General features: G+C 39.6%; 1 protein-coding gene across 4 annotated transcripts; it reads right to left on the minus strand.

Annotated features, from left to right (window-relative positions):
* Positions 1-19,254: 19,254 nt before the first annotated feature.
* On the minus strand, positions 19,255-21,408 carry LOC147613376 (uncharacterized). Of its 4 annotated transcripts, XM_086782714.1 has the most exons (5): positions 21,252-21,380; positions 20,935-21,001; positions 20,158-20,405; positions 20,004-20,067; positions 19,255-19,762 (listed from the first exon to the last, which is right to left on the minus strand). In XM_086782714.1, the coding sequence occupies exons 3-5, from the start codon at positions 20,298-20,300 to the stop codon at positions 19,475-19,477; spliced, it is 495 nt and encodes a 164-aa protein (XP_086638840.1). In that variant the 5' UTR covers positions 20,301-20,405; positions 20,935-21,001; positions 21,252-21,380; the 3' UTR covers positions 19,255-19,474. The 4 variants fall into 4 exon arrangements, with proteins under 4 accessions (XP_086638840.1, XP_086638837.1, XP_086638838.1 ...); XM_086782711.1 differs by lacking the exon at positions 20,935-21,001 and having other exon boundaries at positions 21,252-21,408; XM_086782712.1 differs by lacking the exon at positions 21,252-21,380 and having other exon boundaries at positions 20,935-21,095.
* Positions 21,409-21,673: the final 265 nt, after the last annotated feature.

Consider the following 21,673-nt stretch of genomic DNA (forward strand, 5'->3'; position numbering starts at 1 on the left):
CCATGTGGCTATCCCTTTTCATTCTTTTATGTGGCTCTCACCATTTACACATATCTTATGTGGCATTCTTATCTTTCCACAACACACAAGATAAAATCCATTTTCTTGGGTGGAGCCACCTAAGTGCTTTTTGGACACTCATGTGCATGGGAGAAGAAACCAACCACAAAGCGCATCGCCCATGTGTACTCAGGAGAAGGAATCAACCCACATTACAAACCGTTTTGGCACCCATGAGATCGAGTAGGGGACCTCATAATTTGGGTGAGATAATTTTACATCCGTTTTATGCTAATGCAAGGGCAGGGACACTGGAAGCAAATCCTCAAGAGCTAGCCAAAAATCTAACTCAATATCCAAGTGTAGGAAAAGGTGTGTCTTAAGGCAGCTAAAGATGTGGTGATAGATGCAGCAAAAGAAGTGGAGAGTGTGTACAAACTAGTGAGAACTTCAAAACCTTACCCTCTTGCACCACTTTCCACTATACATGAAACAAAAGTGAAGTTTTTGTTGTACTAGATTTTGAGAAAGAATCTTTATTGACATTATTGTTGAAGAGAAAAAAGAAGGGGAGAAAATGACTCTAAGGATGCGATGGTTGAGAATTCTCTCAATGAACCCAAGGAGCCATATCCCCCTACTGGAACTTAATTCTATATATTCTAACTTTTTAGAATTCTTCGTAGATCCAACATTTAGCATCATGTGGCACTTGATTCTCTATATTTTTACTTTTTAGAATTAGTAGATCCAACCTCTAGCATCGTGTGGCAACATTTGAATCTCAGATCTCCTCCAATGTCTAAAATCCCATCATTCATTGATGCTACATCACCCCGAGAGTCTTTAAAGAGAAGAATCAACCATTGACTCTCTTGCATGGTCACTCTCTTCCTCGTTTTGGCAAGTGCGATAGTGGGAAATCATAAGAAGAAGAAAATATTATAGAATTCACAGTGAGATCTATTAGATTTCCAAGACAAAGGGAAATCTTAAAAGCCCAGGTATTCTGACTCCAAAGAAGAGGAAGATGGCAAGGGGGGAATTTGACACTGATGATGAGAATGACCTAGAGAAGAAAAGTATTCTCTTAATGTTTTGATCTCTGATTTGAAGAAGATGAAGAATTGGAGATAGCCATTTTTGGCTTTTGGGTGGGTTTGGAGAGTGGTTTTTCAAGTTGGCTTGCCTCGTGGATAAAAGAATCATAGGATTTGGTTGTCCAATGGGTAAAAGCAAGTCTTTCCTTGAACCTTAGTCTTCTTCTTTAATTTGCAAGTGAATTTTTACCTTGCCTTTGTTTCCATCTCTCCTTGGCCTTAGGTTCCTCTAGTTCTTCTTGGCTTCAAGATTTGCAATTATCCTTAGTTCTAATACCACTATCGGCAGAGAACAAGGATCCATAAATAAATTGCAAAGTAAGACTTTGTTGGAATTTTTGGAGTCAGTGATATGAGAGGTTATTTGGTCTTTTAGATGTGAACCACCTCTTAGTAAAGAGACAAAAGATAGGGCCTTGTGCCCATAAAAAGGTATTATACTTGGTAGTTTCATTATGCATTTATAATATAATCATTCTTGTGTTTGTGCCCACTCTGCTCTCTCTTGTGTTCAAGCTTCTCTCTGACTCTCTCCTCAACATGGTATCAAAGCCAACACCTCCACCCTGATCCCTTCATATGCTTGTGTTTTCCTTCCACAGCACCATGGTCTAAACGCTTCGATCTGTTGTCCATCATCATCATTAGCCATGCTCTGAACCTGCATTTTTATTGCCCTATCTCTTTGTTGTCCACCCATAATCTTGCTTCAATATGAAACAAGTAGCAGCAATTTCAGCCCATCATATCACTGCCACATGCGTTAGTCCACCAAGCTCTCATCTTTCTTGTGTTGGCTTTTATCTCACCATCACCACCAAGCTCTTATATTTCTTGTTTTTTTTTCCATCACCACCAAGCTCTCATCTTTGTTGTGTTGGCTTTTATCTCACAATGTAGCTTGCATTTTGTTTCCATGCATTATTTTTTTATATAAGCTTTTGGTAATAACATGACTAAGCCTTAATAAGGTTCTTAAGGTAAGTGAATGCCTGTCTCATGCTATAGCTCCACGTTGTTGCTCCACTAACGTGATCTCTGCATAACGTAGTGGACTTTGCAACTGATGCTATCTCTACATGTGGCCTATTGTTGATAGGTTTAGATCTCCCCCTGATAATGTCTGTTAAATAGTCGATTATAGCCTCCAACCACCTGATTGCATCATGTAAATGTTCACAAAACAATCCCTGCACACCATCACTATAGTGGAGCCTTCATCTACTCGAGAGCCCACACGTGTGTTTTTTAGAGCCTAAGGTGATTTCCATACTCTAAAGGTTGTTTTCTCATTTCTTCATCCTCTCCATCATGATGTTAGCACTCTCCATCATGATGTTAGCACTCTCCATCGAAAAAATATATATTCAAAACTTGTTTCCAACATGGACTTTTAGGTGTGAGAGGTTATTAGGTCTTTTAGGTGTGAACAGTGTAGGTGTGAACCACCTCTTAGTAAGAGTCAAAAGATAGAGCCTTGGTACTTATACAAAGTTATTGTATTGGGTGGTCGCATTATGCTTTCATAATACAATCATTCTTGTGTTGTGCCCACTTTTCTCTCTTGTGTTCAAGCTTCTCTCTCACTCTCTCCTCAACAGAATTAATATGATAGTATAAAATTTGTACATAACATAAGATTGGGTCCATTCCTCCCCACACGAGTGAGCCCATGCTTTCTCTTGGTGTATTTTAATCATATTACTTGAAATAACTTTTGAGACTCAAAATAACTTCCACTTTTACAAATATGTCGACTTCAACAGAAATCGCTTGCTTTATTGAACATGAAAGCCAAACTACTCAAAATAGGTATAAACTTCAAACCATATAAGTGTGCACATCTTTTGTAAAATTAAATATGCATGAGGGAGCTTTCACATATCCAAATAAATATTTCTACTGCTATCAATAATATAGATGTCACCCAAAATAGAATAAATGGTGCATGTTGTACAAAATCTAATAATAATCTATCTCGACACCTAAAGTTAAGTGTAAAAAAATCTTCCTGCTGACCACCACCATCTCGCCTCTAGTATCCAACCCAAGGATCCACTCTTACATCAACCATGCCAATCAATTGATAAATTCAATGATTAAAAATATGAATAACCATATGAAACTCAATAAATCAAGATGACGCAACCCATACTCTTATGTATGTATGGAATCATCCACATATGTGCAAAGTAAGCTACTATCATCGAGTGTCCCAATCTAAACCCATCTAGGAGAATTCATAAATAATGAGAAAAGATGAAATTAATTTCCATGAATTTACTCTTCATAACAGAATGTGTGTAAATGGGTGTGCACGCATGGTGCAAATGAGGGTGTGGTGCACGTGTGCATGCAAGATGAAAGAGTTGGATGCATGTGTATATGTAAGGGCATAACACACATGCGTGTGTAAAGGTGTGTACACTTTGGCAAGTGAATGAGTGTACATGCGTAGGAGTTGCAGCAGGTGTGTGCACATACACATGATAATATGTGAATGGGTGCATGATGTGTGCATGCAAATGTGGGAGTACACTTTTGTGCAAGGTGCAAGGGTGCGTGCATGTGTGTATGTGCGTGTGCAATGTAAGTGTTCCATTTGGCAGATCTCCACCCATGATTGTGCTTTGGGCCAAATGGTAGCGTACTTTCCCTAGCTAGCTAGCCAGGGTACTTGGATACTCATTCTTTCTTAGTAACCTCCCTGAAAGGTTACTGAGGTTGAGGTTTGGTGGGGGGTGGTCTTCATCTTCATCGATGAGGTTTTGGTGGATCTCCATTATTGGGTGAGCTGTGGTATTTTCTTGGTATAGAGGTGGTGAGATCACCTAATGGCATTTTACTACAAAGGCCGTATGTCTTGCACATGTTGTCCAAGTATGGTTGACAAACTATAAGCCTATTTCAATGTCATTGGAGCAAAGTACTAAACTTTTTATAAATACAAGTAAGCTTTTGGAGGATCCCCCTATAAGCACATAGTGGTTAGCTTGATCTACATTACCATTACTAAGCCAGATTTGAGCTATGTTATTAGACTTTTAAGTCAGTTTATAGAGGCCCTAGGAAGCCACACTTGGACGTAGCAAGAAAGATTCTTAGATACATAAAGTCCATTGTTAATTATGGACTTTTCTATAAGGCTGGCATAAAGATACTACTAGATATATAGATGTTGATTGGGCTTGTAGTGTCTCAATGGTGGGCACAAGCCTGGCCCATGGTACGGCCCATTACCTAGAGAACCATCAACCTTGCAGGTACCTCCAATGCGCTTCCATGCATGCTTCCTTTGCTTTGACTCCACTGTAGCAAACCAACACAGCCTCACCCTTATCGACGTTTTTGCCACCACAAAAATCTTCATGCTATAAGATCAAGCAATATACTCATGTCATGCCATAAAGTTCCAAACTGCCATCTATCCATGTAAATCATTTTATGGTGGTCTTAGCACTCATTTTGCTAATCACAAGGTGCGGATTGCTTCTATCGTACCTTATATTGAATAGTTCACACCACTTCTACAACCAACAGAGGCCTGGCATAAAGAACTTCTCCATCACCTATCACTTTTCATGCCACCTCAACAAGTTGCTTGTCTCATCAGAGCTAGCAAAAGCTTCCCATCACTTTGCCATGCATCTAGCTATGGATCGGTCTTGAACTATACCATCTAACCTTGGTCACCAACTTCATGGCATATCCTGGACCATCCACACCTTTCCACCCTGGCCGTAGTTTCACCACGCCAACTTGGGTGATGTGATGATAAAGTCACCATTAGGAAGGGGGTATGTAACCACTCACATGGTTTCGGCCACCTGGCATATTGTAAGGTGCTTTGCCATCTTACTCGCTCAAAAGGGCACTTAATGTTTGTAAGATGGCACTGATATAAAGCGATCTTCATGTCAAATAGGGAAAGTCTAAAGACAGTGTATATACTTGCTTAAGAGACTATTAATAGAAATTGGACCATTTTTAAGTTTGAAAACTAGTCATTCGTATATATGTCCTTTTTTATAATAAGCAATACACAATAGTCTAGTATGAAAACTAGTCATTCGTATTATGTCCTTTTTTTTAATAAGCAATACACAATAGTCATTTCCTTGTAATAATAGTTTTCTTTTGAGCATTGTTTCTTCCCTCTTTTTGTTTGCTTGCATGCTATTCTTACATGCTTGATGGATTCTTATTTAAGTAGGTGTGATTATAGGTTTCCTTCTTCCATTAGCTTCTTCTTTCCCCACCTTTTGTGAGAGGGAACCATCTCCTGAAGAAGGACCATCTCTTCTTGCCTCCATCTAGGCATTGACAGCTCTCCCATCACCCCTTTGGCAAGAAGCATTTCAGTAATACAACGGAGTGAGGATGCAACGGACAAGCTAACACACCCACATTGGGAAGTTGCACTTGCAACTCAAAGGTAAGACCCGATAACACATGTTTCAACCTCTCTTCCATGAGATTATAGTGATAAATTTTTTAGATCCCACTATTACTCATGTGAACTTTTTGATTCATGAATATTGGATGGCAGACCCTTGATGGCTTGGTAGTTCCATTCCATCAAATTGCCGATTTTTCCTATTAAGAAATGGCTTGTCCCTTCATGGTTTAGCGAATGGCATGCTTCATCACCATGTGTTCATGCCCAAATTGTATTCCTACCATCCACCACTTTGCATCCTATTACACTTGCAAAGAGTGAGCGCTCCTATGCCTTCAAAATATCTTGCACAAGAGTATAGTGATAAATTTTTGAGAGCCCACTTTCACTAATGTGACCTTTTTGATTGGTGAATATTAGATGGCACACCCTTGATGGCAAGTGGTTCCATTGCATCAATTGTTAATTTGTCCTATTAAGAACTAGCTTGTCCCTTCATAGTTTTGTGAATGCCATGTGTCATTGTTGCTATGTCTTCATCCTTATAGTAGGCTTTTTATTAATGGGGTACACACATCCCTAGTTGTTTTAAAGAGGGGGGCCACTTGTTTTACTACTATTATTTAGTCATAATATCCTTACTACTTGATGAAGAAAAGAAAAGTTCTTGCAGACAATATTTATTGCATGAGGATTGACTCCATGCCCTTACAAAAGCTAAGGATCTCAAGTTTGTTCGAGCTTCTTCAATTTGTTTTGATTTCAACCATTGTAAGTCATTATTTCAAACTTTTCAAAAGCCCGCTTGGTTCTTATGTTTTTAAGAAAATATAACAAGATCTTCTTGTAGTAGTCAATTATATTGTCACGTAACATCGTGTAGCACGTACATAGGCTTGATCGGGCTTTGAGTATGTACGCTAGAGTGCGGACGATGAGTAAGTACGGGGTTCAGGGTTGAGTAGTCCGGTTTGGAGTACTGCAAGCAGTCCGAGTTAGTGTGGGCATGCAAGGTGGGCATGCAAGCCACTACATATAGCCTGGCGGAATGGGTGCATGCTCATTCTACTATATGGCGAGAGGTGAACATGAGCCTTGCCTTCTCCATCTCCGCATGATCGGGTGTGTCCCATGCGTGTCTATAGTGATAGGGGTATCACATTAGTTCAGAGCTTAGGCTCCTATCTCCTATTTTCGGCCTCTCATAGGTCGAGCTTAGGCATATGCACCAAGCCGCAGTAGCTTGCTAGACTGACGTGGTTTACCCGCCGCGTCAATTTTGTGTGAGCCAGTGGATCCCCTTCTATAAACCTTGTCTATTGTTGACCACCATGTAGTCCATCCGTAGAAGCGATGGATGACACATCGTTAGACTAAGACCGGTCCCAAGAGACTGGTGCGGCTGATGATCTCCTTGATGAAGAGAAGCACGGAGACGATGCTATCCATACATACATGGATGTGGATCCTTTCGAGAGATGGAAATCTCGCATGAGTCCTTTGCCAATTTATTTGCTAGGACCAAGGCCTTAGAGAAAAATCAGAATGAGATCTTAGCCATTCTTAGGAGCATTCACGCTCACTTAGATGCCGCCCCGGCCATGCCCATGGGTAGCACTGAAAGATCCCTGCCCTCTCCGCGCAACGAATTCTGGGGTGCTAGAAGCGGAAGTAGCACTTCTTGCGCAAGGCAGAGCCTCTCACTTGGGGCCAAACCCACGGATATCCGGACAAGAGACTAATCCCTCGGTTCTTCCAAAACTGAACTCGGAAAAACTTCCCTCGCCTAGCAAATATAGGCGATTCCTCCAAAGATAATTTTATTCTAACGTAATCAAGGTCATCTCACTAACCAACTGATCCGACTGAACCCGTAAGTCTCATGGTCAGATCAAGGAAGAGACTTGCACGTGGATCATAAAGTCCAACGATTTTTTTCTCATCAAGAGGCACAACCGTTGATTTTTTTCCATAGAACAAGGATTATCCGGGGTTTAATACAACTATCGTAACTTAACATAATTGAGTCTCATTTTAGGGATCCATTAGTCCAGCCTCAATCCCATGGGTTAGAAAACCGCCCAACCACTATAGTGATAGGATCCATTTAGAAATTTGGTTATGTTTTGTCCCGGGTACCAGGGAAAAGGTTTCCCAGGTTCCCTAGCCGGAACTTCAAGCAAACTTCAAGATAGTCACACCACTTACACACCCAATATGAAATTGCATGTTTCATAGATTCAATCTTTTAATGAAACCATAGTATCACTAATCATAATCCTCCAAATTATCCAGCTTGAATTCTAATTTCCAATCATTCCTTCATCGATGTACCTTGGCATCATTGGCAACAACCAGAATGCTCACCACCTGTTCACTTAGGGACCTTTTCAATAGTTCCTAGCTCATAGTACCCGACAATATGATCACATAAGAAAATCCAGATGGACTCTTCGTTGAAGATCAACAAGATCAACCAACAGATCCATATAAAAGAGCCATGGACTCATCCATTGAGGACCAGCAAGGACAATCAACCAGATACATACTCGAGTTCAGAAAACAACTTTAACTCCTTGTTTCATTTTCTTCCTCGACGCATGCGTGGGTATCTTCGGGCGACCCAAAGCCCAAGCATATGGTCAGCACCCTCTAGGCTCCTTTCGCAAGTCACCTAGCGCTTCACTCATAGGCCGCTTCCTTGGTCCCTCATCCACCATACCGAAAGCTCACCATTTAAATCGAACCGAGGTTGGTCAAGACCTCAGTCGACCGTGCTACGCGAGACGTCCTCCGTTGACTCTCCGTCAGCTGTTTGCAACTTTATCACTTAGGTCTCCACGACCTCATTCACAAGATGGTCAAAATGCTTTCTCAGCATTCTTGACATAAAACACTCATTTAAAAATAAGTCATAAATATATTTTATAATAACGAACTCTCATCTTTCCACATTGTTCCACATCATTTCTCGTTATTCCACATTCTTCTACATCAATTCACATTGCTTATTCCACATTTAGTCATATGTATTCCCATTGTCTTCATCCATTCTCATCCAATCACATCATATTACTTCTCATCACATCTATCCTCATCACATCTCATCCATTCACATCTACCCATATCCACATCACATCATATCAAATCCATTCACATTACATCTCATCCATTCACATATACCTCGATCTACATCACATCCATTCACATCACATCTCATCCATTCACATCTACCTGGATCCACATCACATCACATTCATCCACCTTACATCCCATCCATTCACATTATATCACATTAATTTATATTCATTGAGATCCACATCTCATCACATCACATCCATCCACATCACATCTCATTCATTCACGTCTCATCACATCATATTCACATCCATTTACATCTCATCATATCATATTCACATCACACCACATCCATTCACAGATCATAACATCACATTCACATCCATTCACATCTCATCGCATCCATGCACATCCATTCACATCTCATCGCATCACATTCACATCCATTCACATCCCATCGCATCCATTCACAGATCATAACATCACATTCACATCCATTCACATCTCATCGCATCCTTTCACATTTCATCACATCCACTCACATCGCATCACATCCACTCACATCGCATCACATCCATTCATATCTCATCACACCCATTCACATCCATCACACCCATAAAATATATTCAATATTCTTCTTTTGAGTAAAAGATTTATGGGATTTACAAAAATCAATTCTACCCATATTTTCCAATAAAATTAATAATGCTCAAAATTTCACTTTTGATAAATACTCATAATTTGAATTATGCCAAAAATTTCTCTTTTACCATTTAATTACTTGGATCTCAAATATCATGGGAATTTCTCTTTTTGCATAAAATAAATTTACCAAAAATTCCTCTTTTACCATTTAAATACTTGCTTCTCAAATATCATGGGAATTCCTCTTTTTGCATAAAAATAAATTTACCAAAAATTCCTCTTTTACCATTTAAATACTTGATTCTCAAATATCATGGAAATTTCTCTTTTTGCATAAAAATAAATTTACCAAAAATTCATCTTTTACCATTTAAATACTTGATTTGTAAATATCAAGGGAATTCCTCTTTTTGCATAAAAATAAATTTACCAAAATTTACTCTTTTCAGAATCAATTAATTATGCATAATTACAAAAAAAATTATTTCTCATGAATATGATGAAAATCATTCTTTTTGCATAGGATGTCCAATCCTAGAATATGGTAGGAAGTCCTCTTTTAGCATTATGCATAAAAATAAGATACGTATTATTTTCTAAAAAATTTACCATAGCTTGGCTGCTATTACTGATAATTCTCAATTTTTTCTAAAGAATAAAAGCTTGTAATGAAAATATGATTTTGTTCCTCTTTTATGCTTAAAATCAAACTATGAATTTAAATCATAATTTTAACCATAATCATAAACTTAATTATGATTATGCCACTAGATTAAGCTAATTCCATTGTTTCTCTTTTCCCAAATTGATAGGATAATCTATTTCTCATTTAGAATCAATCAAAGTAGTTTTTAATTACTTATAAATAATCTAAAAGAAATAACCATTATTTTGTTAACACAAATACCATTTTCTTAATCTCTAGCTTATCAAGCCTAGAGTTTAGCTTTGAATTAAGAGACTATCATTGAGAAGCATCCTTTTTCAAGGGATTTAGCCATAAAGATGGCTATTATTTTAGAGAGAGATTTACTTTAAAAAAGCATTACAAATAAGCATAAAGATTAACTTTCTCTTAATTAAGCATTAAGACTTTAAGGGAAAGCTTGATTTGAATCAAAACAATTATTTAGATTCAAGCTTCTCAAGCTTGAGAGGGGTTGAGAAGAAGAAAGTTATTGAGATAAATGGGAAAAAACCATAAAATTTGATTTTACCTCCAAGTTTGGCTTGATTCTCTATTAGCAGAGTGAATCCCCCGACCAATCAATTGGTCCACCAAGAGGAGAAGAGAAACTCCAAGAGTTGTTCTAGAGAGAGAGAGAGAGAGAGAGAGAGAGAGCTCCAAGCTCCCAAGAGAGAGGAAAATTTAAGGGATAATAAAAAATATGATTATTTTAATATAATACTAGCATAATATAGCTCCAATATATTTTTACAAATGACTGAGGATCTATTTATAGGTGAGGGATGCCACTAACCAAGTCCAATTGGGTTCTAGAATTTTCTAGGTTCAGCTTGACTCAATTTGGACAAGATTTGGACCAGTTTGGCTCCCTTTTTTATTTGGTTTGATCAAGGAGAGAGGAGAGATAAAAATATCACAATCTTTTTTAATTAAAAACCCTTCCACACATGTGAAATAGGTGCCTACCTCAAGAGTCTCCCTCTCCTTACCAAGGTGCCAAAAATGCATCATTATTCTAAAATATCTCATTTTTTAGTAATATCTCATATTTTTTTAACTAATAAACCTTGTACTCAATCAACTCTTCATCTTATGTGAGCATTTACTCATTTTTGGGTATTTTGTTTTATTCTCGTGGATTTATCTCATCCCAACACTTGGATTAGTCCAATTGGCCCATTGGAACCTTAATTGGACCATAATCTAAAAATTTATGAAAATGTAGACCCTTAGGCTAAGGTCCCTTATACACATTTTCAATTAATTCCAAATGCAAATTGGAAGGTTCATTTTGAACTTCTGTTTCAGGGGAATCCATTTTAGACACTAGGAGGATTTTTATATCCAAAGATATCTCAATTTTGGATTATCTCTCTCTAGATATTTTCTCTCTCTAGGCCAAAACAGGGTAAAACAAGATCTTTCTTCTATTTCAGAGAGGGGAATAATTTCAAGAACAGAAGGGGAGGTTCTTATACCTTTACTCTTTAAAAGTTGGAGGGAGGAATCTTACAAGCACTATTAAGTAGAAATCCACGTAGAGGAGGGTGAAATTTCCTTCTCGTCGAGAGGATGTAGGGCCTCGTGTGGGTAAGCAAGCCGTAGTGCCTGCGAAGCAATCCATAGCGTCTGTTGCTAGTTTTCTCAAGGACCTAAAGATGCCAACCTTTGGGGGGAGGAGAAAGAGCGCAACAAGGACGCAGTGATGAATATATTCTTGCAGAAGTAGTCATATGTTCATAACCTCAGGAAGTTGCCAGACAAGGTGAGGCCCATAGAGGCCAGCTTGTCACTGAGACAGGCAAGGCATACAAGTGGTGGGGATGAGCTTGGCCACATCACCATGCGTCCTCGTTTTGGGGCAAAGTTTAAAACGTTGTTTCAAAAGGAATCCCTGCCAATGAATGAAGTTCAGAGATCGTGGCGGAAGTGGGATAAGTGCTCGATGTAGGGCATCTCTCTCACCTAATATATCTCTAACTACCGCGAGATTGTCTTGAAGTTAAAGAGAATCGAGAAACTCCAAACTCTACGCAAGTTCACGAGGGTCTTGCTCCCTGATTATGAGGCTTATGTTAAGCCTAAATAGCTCAAAGATTTCAATGAAGCAATTAAATATGCCCAGATTTATGACGACATATTACGTCGATCCAAATCCAATCCTAGCAAGACAGTTGATGAGAAGGGTGGTAATTTTAAAAGAAAGTTGTTTCAGAGTGACAAGAGGTAGGGGAGTTAGCATGAGCAGAGGGTACAGGGTGGGCGTTGGGCGAAGAAACCACATCATGCTAGAGAGAAAAACCAAACAAAGATCCTAAAACAACAGTAGTATAAAAAAGGCAAAAAGGAAAATCTATGCTTTTACTACTTTGAGGTGGGACATAGCAAGGCAGTATGTCCTAAGCTAGTCAGTGATGCCAAAAAGGATGGAAAATCCTTAAGGCAAGTTTACACTATCCGATAATTACCTCTTAGTTCCACAGAGTTTAGAGAGTTCACAGTTTATCATACGGATAGTGAACATGCTTTTAGTGTGACATAGTCTATGTGGTAGCCACCATTTGGACCACATGATTTGGTTCGATTATATTACAGGATAGGTGGCCGTAGAGTCACCGTCATGGTTGATGATGGTGCCACATTCAACTTCCTTAACTATGTGTTGGTTGAGATGTTGCGATAAGAGTGACCATAAGTATACAGTCTTGTTAGCTAATGGTCACAATAGTACCGGTTGGAACACAGTGGTCTTAGGGGTGTCACTAGCTATGTAGGACTACGAGACTTCATTAGACTTTCAAGTCATGCATTTGGCTAGAGCCGATATTTATCTAGGTAGGGAGTGGTTATATAACCTAGGCCCTACCTTGCGTTGTAGATACCAGCAAGTTCATGCATGAGGGGAGATTAGTGAGGTTACAAGGTGAGCGTGAGGTACCAACTGCACCCCTTATTTCATCCCTAGAGTTATGTCATGCCATTACATCGATATTCATGAAGTATATATTTGTACCCTCTTACATAATTTTGTTTCCCTAGATGAAACATATGTTGATAATGTTGTTTTCATAGATAAAACAAGTGTTAAAATTAATAGATCTGTAGTTGAAATTGGTTTATGTAATGAAAATTTAACAGCCTTGGTAGAGGTCCCTGTTTGTTAAACATTGTTTTTTCACCTTGTGAACAAAACCTAAAAGCCAAGGCCAAAACTGAGTTAATAAAAACTAACAAATACGCAGCTATGTCGAGTTTTTATTGCGAAAGTTTAGAGATGTTTTTCTCGATGATTTGACGAATGGTGTTTCACCATCTAGGGATATTGAACGTAGCATTAAGGTGCTCCCTAGTTCAAAACCTAGCAAGCCTGCTTACAGAATTAGCCATTCCAAAGCACAGGAGGTGGAACAACAGTTAGTCGAGTACATGAAGAAAGGGTTCATAAGACCAAGCTCTTCACCCCATGGGTATCACCCATTCTTTTGGTAAAAAATAAAGATGGGTCTATGCGGATGTGCTCTTAATCAGATTATTACGATTAAGAGAGCAAATACCCAATGCTGCACATTGACTTGTTGTTTGACCAACTTAATGGTACGTGACTTTTCTAAGATTGATCTTAGATTTGGATATCATCAAGTTAAGATAAGGGAACAAAATATTCCCAAGACCACATTTAGGACTTGTTTTGGACATTACGAGTTTCTAGCCGTTTGACTTGACGAATGCACCAATGTCATTTATGGCATTGATCGACAATGTGTCATCATGTCCATACTTAGTAAAATTTGTACTAGTTTTCCTAGATAACATAATGGTTTACAGTAAGTCCATAAAGGAACACTTATAGCATTTGCGCTTGGTGTTTGAATGACTTAGGAAAAATAAATTATTTGCAAACGAAAGCCAATGCACATGTTTCGCTAAGGAGATTCGACATTTGGGTCATATCATATCCGCAGAGGGAACACACATGGGACTCTAGGAATGTGGAATCCATTCTCAAAATGGCAAGAGCTGAAGAACCTAGAAGAATTATAAATTTTTATACTCTTGTTGGGGTTTTACCAATAGTAAGTCAAGGACTATGTGAAGATCGTAGGACAAAACTATTTGTTGGGAGGATCCTCAACAAAGGAATTTTGAAAAACTCAAGGTGGCCATAACCGTGGCACCTGTTTTGAGTATTGTGGGTCTCAATGAACCATTTGTATTAGAGACGGACGCGAGTGGGGAGGCCATTGGGGCGGTTTTATGCAAAGGGGGCACCCTATTGCATTTGAAAGCAAAAAGCTTGATTGCGCCCAATGTAACTACTCGGCCTATGAGAGAGTTACTAGCTATTATTCATGCTCTAGAAAAGTGGTGAATTTTTTTGTATGGTGCTACTTTTGAGGTCCAAACAGACCATGAAATTTTGAAATGGCTTTCTAGGCAAAATGAGTTGAAAGGTAGAAAAGCTCGATGGACAGAGATCCTACAAGAGAGGTAAATTTAATGTAGTGGCGGATGCGCTGAGTCGTATGCCGATGGTGAACGAGTTGAGTTTCACTAGAAATCAAGAGTAAATTCTTGGATTCACTACGTGGTATGTGCGGGCATGATCTAGTCTTTTCAGAGGTATGGCTTGTTGTACGCGGCCACACTTGTCAGCAGCCTACACCTTCCTTGTTCGAAAGAAGTGCTAATCCGAAGCGATTAGCCAAGGTTTCAACGAGAAAGATAGCGGGAGCTAGTCTGGAGAGACTAGGCGAGTCTCTTGGGTTATGTACCGAGATGGAGAGCTCGGGGGTGGAGCCTTCACAACCACTTGACATTAGTTCATTTGGGGGTGATAAAGTTCGTCAAGGGGCAGTATAGATACTATTCCATTGTCAATGAGTACCTACTCTACAAGGGGCAGTATATATACTATTCCATTGTCAATGAGTACCTACTCTACAAGGGTAGAGTTTGTGTACCAACTGTTGGTGACTTTCGGTGCCAAATTCTTATTGAAAGTCATGATAGCCCAAGTGCTGGTCATCCCGGGATACAGAAGACCTATGCACTATACTTAAAAGACAGTTTTATTGGTAAAGTTTGTTTAAGGACATCTAAGACTTTGTGCTAAAATGCAAAAAGTGTCAAGTTAATAAACATGAGCGCCTCAGGGGGGGTTGGAGGTTTGCTACATCCATTGGATATTCCCAAAGAAAAATGGAAGAGTATTTCCATGGATTTTATTACTAGATTCCTACTAGAAGAAATCGAGGGAATGATTTGGTTTGGGTAGTATTTGACAGATTGACCAAGATGGTCAAATTCCTACTAAAAAGGAGGTGAAGACTCCAAAATTAGCTAGGTTGTTCATCGAACATCGGCTACAAGCTATATGGCCTATCCACAGATATAGTTCCTAATAGAGATAAAAAGTTCGATAGTCACTTTTGGAGGGAAGTCTTCAAAAAGTTAGACACTACTTTGAGTATGAGTACAGCTGATTATCCGCAGTCTGATGGCTAGAAGACCGAGAGAATCAACCAAGTGCTAGAGGACATGCTTCGAGCATATGTCAGTAAAAATCAATCTAATAAGGAGTACCTGTCACATTTGAAGTTTGTTTATAATAGTTCGAAACATTCAACATCACGATTTAGAACAATCATGTTAATGTACGGTTTCCAACCGAGATCTCCTGTGGCCATAGGGCTACAAAAGGAGAAGATTCAGTCTGTTCAAGGATTTTCTTGAAGACATGCAAGATATGCTAAAAGTAGCAAGAGATAGCATTCGTAGTACCCAAGGTCGTGCAAAAACATATGCTGACAAGAGCCGCATAGAAGTGACCTTTGAAGAGGGTGACTTTGTTTTCTTGAAAGTCTTGGCAAAGTTGGAGACTCAAGACAGGAAAGTGTCAAAAGCTTTCTCCTAGATATTGCAGTCCATTTAAAATCCATAAGAAGATTGGTAGAGTAGCGTATAAACTTGAGTTGCCAGAGAGCTCTCAAGTAGATTGTATTTTTCATGTCAGTAGACTCCGAAAAACCGTTGACCATAAGGAGAACATAGTTACTCCTAACGTTTTGGTGGAGTTTGTTGAACCATTGTCTCTTCCACATGAACTCGAGAAGATTCTCAAATTCAGAGAACGGAAGACAAGGCATATTGTGTACCAAGAGGAACTTGTTAAGTGGAAGGATAGAGAGGATGAAGCGTCCACATGGGAAAGCTTGAGTACGCTTACCAAGAACTATCCAAAGTTTGTTTTCACAAACGAAAACTCTTCTTAAGGGGGAGGTAATGCCAAGTACCATGTAGCGTGTACGTGGGCTTGGACCGGGCTTTGAGTACACACGCTGAAGTGTGGGCAGCAAGTCCAAGGTTCAGGGGTGAGTCATCTGGGTCGGAGTACCACGCGCGGCCGGGCTAGTGTAGGTAGGCAAGGCACTACATATAGCCTAACGGAATGGGTGCATGCTCATTCTTCTCTATGGCTGGGAGGTGAACATGAGCCTTGCCTTCTCCATCTCCACTTAGTCGGAGTGTGTCCCGTGCATGTCCGTAGTGAGAGGGGCGTCACATATATGAAGTAAATAGAGCCACTCAAAGCTATGGTATTCATAAATATTAGCATGGACAAGTTGAAGAGGAGACTTGGCTCTAATGGTAGCCTCTTGGAGAAATTATAGTCAATGATACTTGCCCATCTTGCAAGCTCACATATACTTGGTATCCTTATAAAGCTAATAGGCATTTCATAATTCCACCTTTCTACTACCACGCCACTGCCACCACTAGTTCCAACGTCTTTGCATCATTGTGATGTCATTGTGATTGAAGTACAACTCGTAATTTACACTTAGTAATGTATGTAACAATAGCCTTTCTTGATTTTTGATACTCGTAGAATACTAAAATCCTCCTTAAATATAAAAGAGATAAAACTATCCCTTTGGCATGGCTTCTGTAACTTTTCTCTCTAGTAGGCTTGAGAAAGGAGTACCAATATTTCTAACTTTTCAAGTATCTTGATGCTCCATCGTGGATGATCCAAGATCCATCATGATTTGCTGAATGGACTTCTTTCGCACAAACTTGAGTAGCCTTAGGCCCAAGATTCTCCCGTATGTATCGTTTTTTCACTACCCGCATACGTCCACCCATAAGGCACTTTTTTATCCACCCATAGGCAACGCCACTGATGATGCACCTTGTCGGGTTTTGAACCCAAGGCCTCCTTGTCCTCTTCACCACTCGAGCTATCACCTCATAGGCAACTCTTCCTCAATCTTCACAGCATTATTCCTGGTAACTACTTGATTCTTCCTTGCATTCCTTTTGAACGTAGTTGTTTCTATTATATTAGACATATTTAGCTTCTTCTTCTTTGAATGCAAGGGGTTACTTGAGTCTTGACCCGTTCCTTCTTCTTTGGCAAAGAAAGTTAAATTTCTATCTTGCTAAACTTTAAGTTATAACTCCTACTTATAAGGAGATTTCTTTATTTGAGTATTGAAGGAGGTGGGAAGATAGTTGCACTTTGGCAAAAGAACTTATGCCCTACTAGTCCTTCCCATGTTACTATGAACCCAATCGTTGACATCCTAGCATGAAGATATTTTGCTCTTGTGATGATCTATTCTATGGTGTCTCCAAGGTTGATTGGTTCTTAGGTTGAGGAATTCGTACTTGAGTATTGGTTCTTTTAAATCTTTTTAAGGCTTCTGTTGTTGGGACAACCATAACAAAAGTACTAATGTTGGTGGTAGTGGAACTTAATGTATCTACAACCAAACCAAGAGGAAAATCTTGTCAAAATTGAGGGTGACATCCCACAATGTATGAGGTGACAAAACTACTTTCATCCTAAACTTTGAGAGGATATAATTGGCGTTATCTACCTTCCTTTTAACTACTAATGGTGGTGAGAAAACCCTGATGATTTGTGTTTACAATAGCAAGTTGTCCCATTTCTCCTAGCAACTAAAGATACATCTAGCAAACCAATGGCATACCTAAATAAGAAATTACAACTTGCAATGTACATGCAACAACACTCAAATGAAAGATCAGCTTGAAGCTACTTGTGTGAATGCTTGGCTACGTGCATTTTCTTATACAAGTTTTTAAGAAAAAAACCTAAAATTACTAAAATAACATAAAAATGTTGTAATAACTTTATCTTCAAAAAGTGCCTTTAGTTGACAAAAGTACATACCAATAGCCTGAATTCATATTAAAGAGTTTTTATATTTGTAGTATCTCAAAAAAAACATCCAAGGCATTTTCAATGTAAAAGAAGTTAAATAAAACCTTTTTTCTTCCCAAGAAGTACCTAATTAATGACCATGCAAGACTACTTTTAAAACTTGTCACACTTTCCAAGAAGCCTCTAATTGGTGACCATGCAAGACTACTTTTAAACCTTGTCACACTCGACATTTCTTTCCCAACGACGAGTATTTCCATAGTAGGATTTTCTTTGAAACAGTAAGAGATGATATTTTTGCCAACATCTCTAAAAGCCATAAAAGTTTGTTTTCTTCTACAAGACACTGCTAATACTACAATATAGCTATAAAGTGATCTTAACACATGGCTTCCATTTCCCATCTGTGTGTTTCTATAGAGGAAGCTTGATGCATGAACAATAATTGTTCATACAGATGCAAAGAGAATAGCACGGTAACGTACGACGAAGATAAAATAATGAATGGCAAATGGGAAATGCCCTTGACTGATGATTGTTTTGCACCACAATGTTTTGTTTCAAGTCTCCAATTGTTGCAATATCCTTCCCATGCTTTTTAGAAGAGGGCATGGAGAAAGACAAGATGTGCTGCGATTTTGAAAAATGGCCACAGTGTTAAGAGACTATCGACCGGCTAAAGACGGTACATTGCCTAACAAACAAACAGCATAAAGACTATGTAGCTAAAAAGGTCCAGCATTGGACATGAACCAATACCAAGGTTATTAAGAATTCTTTATGGCATAGCACAACTTGAATCCCCACTATAACATTGGTCTTCTTCCAAAGAAAAAAATCCTCCACACATGCTAGTTCACATTCCATAAGAAAAATATTAAAATGTCAAGAGGCTATTTGAATGAACAGTGCATCTCCAAAGCTATCAATTGCTAGTACTTGCGGCATGAAGTCAATGACCTTAATGATTATAGACAGGCCAAACAAATACAAAGTTTAGGTACAAAGCTTGAACTTTACAAGCTTTAGTTCTAGATTGTAACGCTGGCCCACGATGAATATTACCACCACAGTATTGCACATACATGCTTTGAGATGGTGTTTGCTACCAACAAGGCTTAAAATTGAGGGTTAAAACTAGGAAAAATAAAGAATACAAGCCTTATCTTTGTAATTACTGTTAGAAATGTAGAAAAGGGGTCCCATTTACAAGTAGAGGGACAACAGGTAACCTCTTGGGAAAGCACCCTCTGCTCGTAGAAGCAAAATAAGCTTTGCAAACATCTATCGCTTGGTGCCTTTTGCATCAAGCAATCTCATATATGCTGCAAGACAAAATATTGGGCACAAAAGGCCACATACTAACAGAAAAATCAAGCAAAAGCTGGTACACCCAGATTGGCATCAGGAGTGGAAGATGCAAAGCCCTCAATTCGCACATAAGGTTTTGACCCATAGGATGTGCTGCAAGATGACTTCTTGTATGAAGAGTTGCCACCAGAACTGCAGGGATATTTCTGAGGAAGAAACAACGGTGAGGGTAAAACTTTCTTTTGTGTGAAATGTACATCATTTACAAGTGGATTGCTTGCACGGCTTGGTGGTGATCCATAAAAGCAAGGGTCTAAACCACCTGGACTGCCAACATCTCCTGTACAAGCCTGCACACGGAACCAACAGCACTCTCTCAAAAACCATGAGCCTTTTTTCCCACGCGTTCTAAAGACAGTATCTACATGCAAGTACATGGATGCTTCAACATCCACACCACTCTGGTGATAAACTGAGTTGGCTATACAGCTAAGAAGGGCAGCCTTCCAAACTCCTTCAAACATCACCTATGCTCTACAAGAGGAGATAAACTCTAAAACTGTCCTTATGTGTCATGTTTGAGAAGACTACCTTGCGGAAAAGGATCTCCAAGATCTCATGCCCTGCTTCCCCTTGCGCTGGCAAAAGAGTGTGGCTGGACATAAAAACAGTTCACTAAAAAAAACCCAGGTAAAGTTGAACACATGATACATAGATCAAGAATGTCAAATAAGGATTCACATACCCTGCTAGCTTCCTGACAGATTTAGAAGTCTCTACAGCCACAGTGCTGATCCTTGCTGCAGCACGCTGTGGCTTCGGACAAGCTAGCTCTTTGTTTCCCATATCTTTCCAAAGAGCAACCCTGCTTATCCCCCTGCGGTTCATATCGCCAGCACATTCAGCACAGCAAACCAAAGTGCGGTTTGGTTGGCCCAAACTTGAAGTACCAAAACCCAAAACTCAGCCGGATTAAGAAGCCATAAGTATCATCTGCACAAGCAATTGAAAGCCTGTTGAGTATCATTTTGCACAAGTCTTCCTACAGATCATAGGTACAAGACATCAAGAACCCACGATCATCAAGTGCACAAGACATCACAGACATCATATCATCAAGAAGCCGTGATCATCAGGTGCACAAGGCATCAGAATCATCATAGGAACAAAAATCACGAACCCATGATCATCAAGTGCACAAGAGACCGTAGGCATCATTTGGACACGAGGCAAGAACTAGGGGCATCATATAAACAAGGCGTGAACATCATGGGCATCAAGACCCCCTGGGGCATCATGTGCGCAAGGTTCAAAACCTCTGGGGCACCATGTGCACAAGGCATCAAAACCTCTGGGGCATAAGGAGTACAAGGTATCAAAACTCCTGGGGCATCACAAATCCATAAAAAAGACTGAAAAATCTGGCAAAAAGGAAAGGTTTTGCTTTATGCAAGATACGTCACCAATACTAAGGACAACTAATTGAGGAAGGAAAATTTTGAATGCTTGGGAAGCCTCTTACAGCATGTAAGGAAAGGTTCCTTTGCAGATGACGACTGCTATTTCTGTGCAGACTGATATGGAGAAAGCTGAAAGAAAACAAGATAGCAGGTTACAGGTGTACACTAACGCTAAGCTCACAATCAGAAGGTGTACAACAAGGGAAGCCTTTGTGGTGCATGTTGGATGCAGGCATTACCGAATTATAAATACAGGCTTAGTGGACTGTGGGAGAGAGAGACATTTGGGACGCGCTTGTACAGAGAGGTATAATACACACGTGCGCGCACGGGCGAGTTGGGTAGAGGCTTGCAAAGTCAAAATGAGGAGGGCACCAACCTGTGAAGAGTGCACGAGATGACGCGGGCGAGGATCGTCCCTCTCCTGATTTGGGCCCGAATCTGCGCCGGAATGGAGGACGAGAATTCTGCGAGAGCGGCCCCTCGACGCAGAGTCGACACTAAATAACACGCATTTCATTTCGTGTAGCCTCATCTCGTTTCATGTCATCTCGCAAAAGATGCCGCCTTCAGACTTAGGGGCTGCCGCTCGCTTTCCTTAATAATTTATAAGGTCGGTCTTTATTTATTTATTTTCTGATTTGGTATCCCTTGGTATACTATCCATTGATAGCTTAACCTCGTAGTTGGCCTACTGGCTATAACCTCGTAGTTGGCCGGTCTGGATGGTATTACCACACTCCACTAAGGTAGGCCATACATTCCTTTTATGTAATTTGTTCCTAAAGATCAAAATTTGTA

Source organism: Cibotium barometz, chromosome 44 (assembly GCF_041138505.1).
Source record: "Cibotium barometz isolate CiBa-2024 chromosome 44, ASM4113850v1, whole genome shotgun sequence".
Lineage (NCBI taxonomy): Eukaryota > Viridiplantae > Streptophyta > Polypodiopsida > Cyatheales > Cibotiaceae > Cibotium > Cibotium barometz.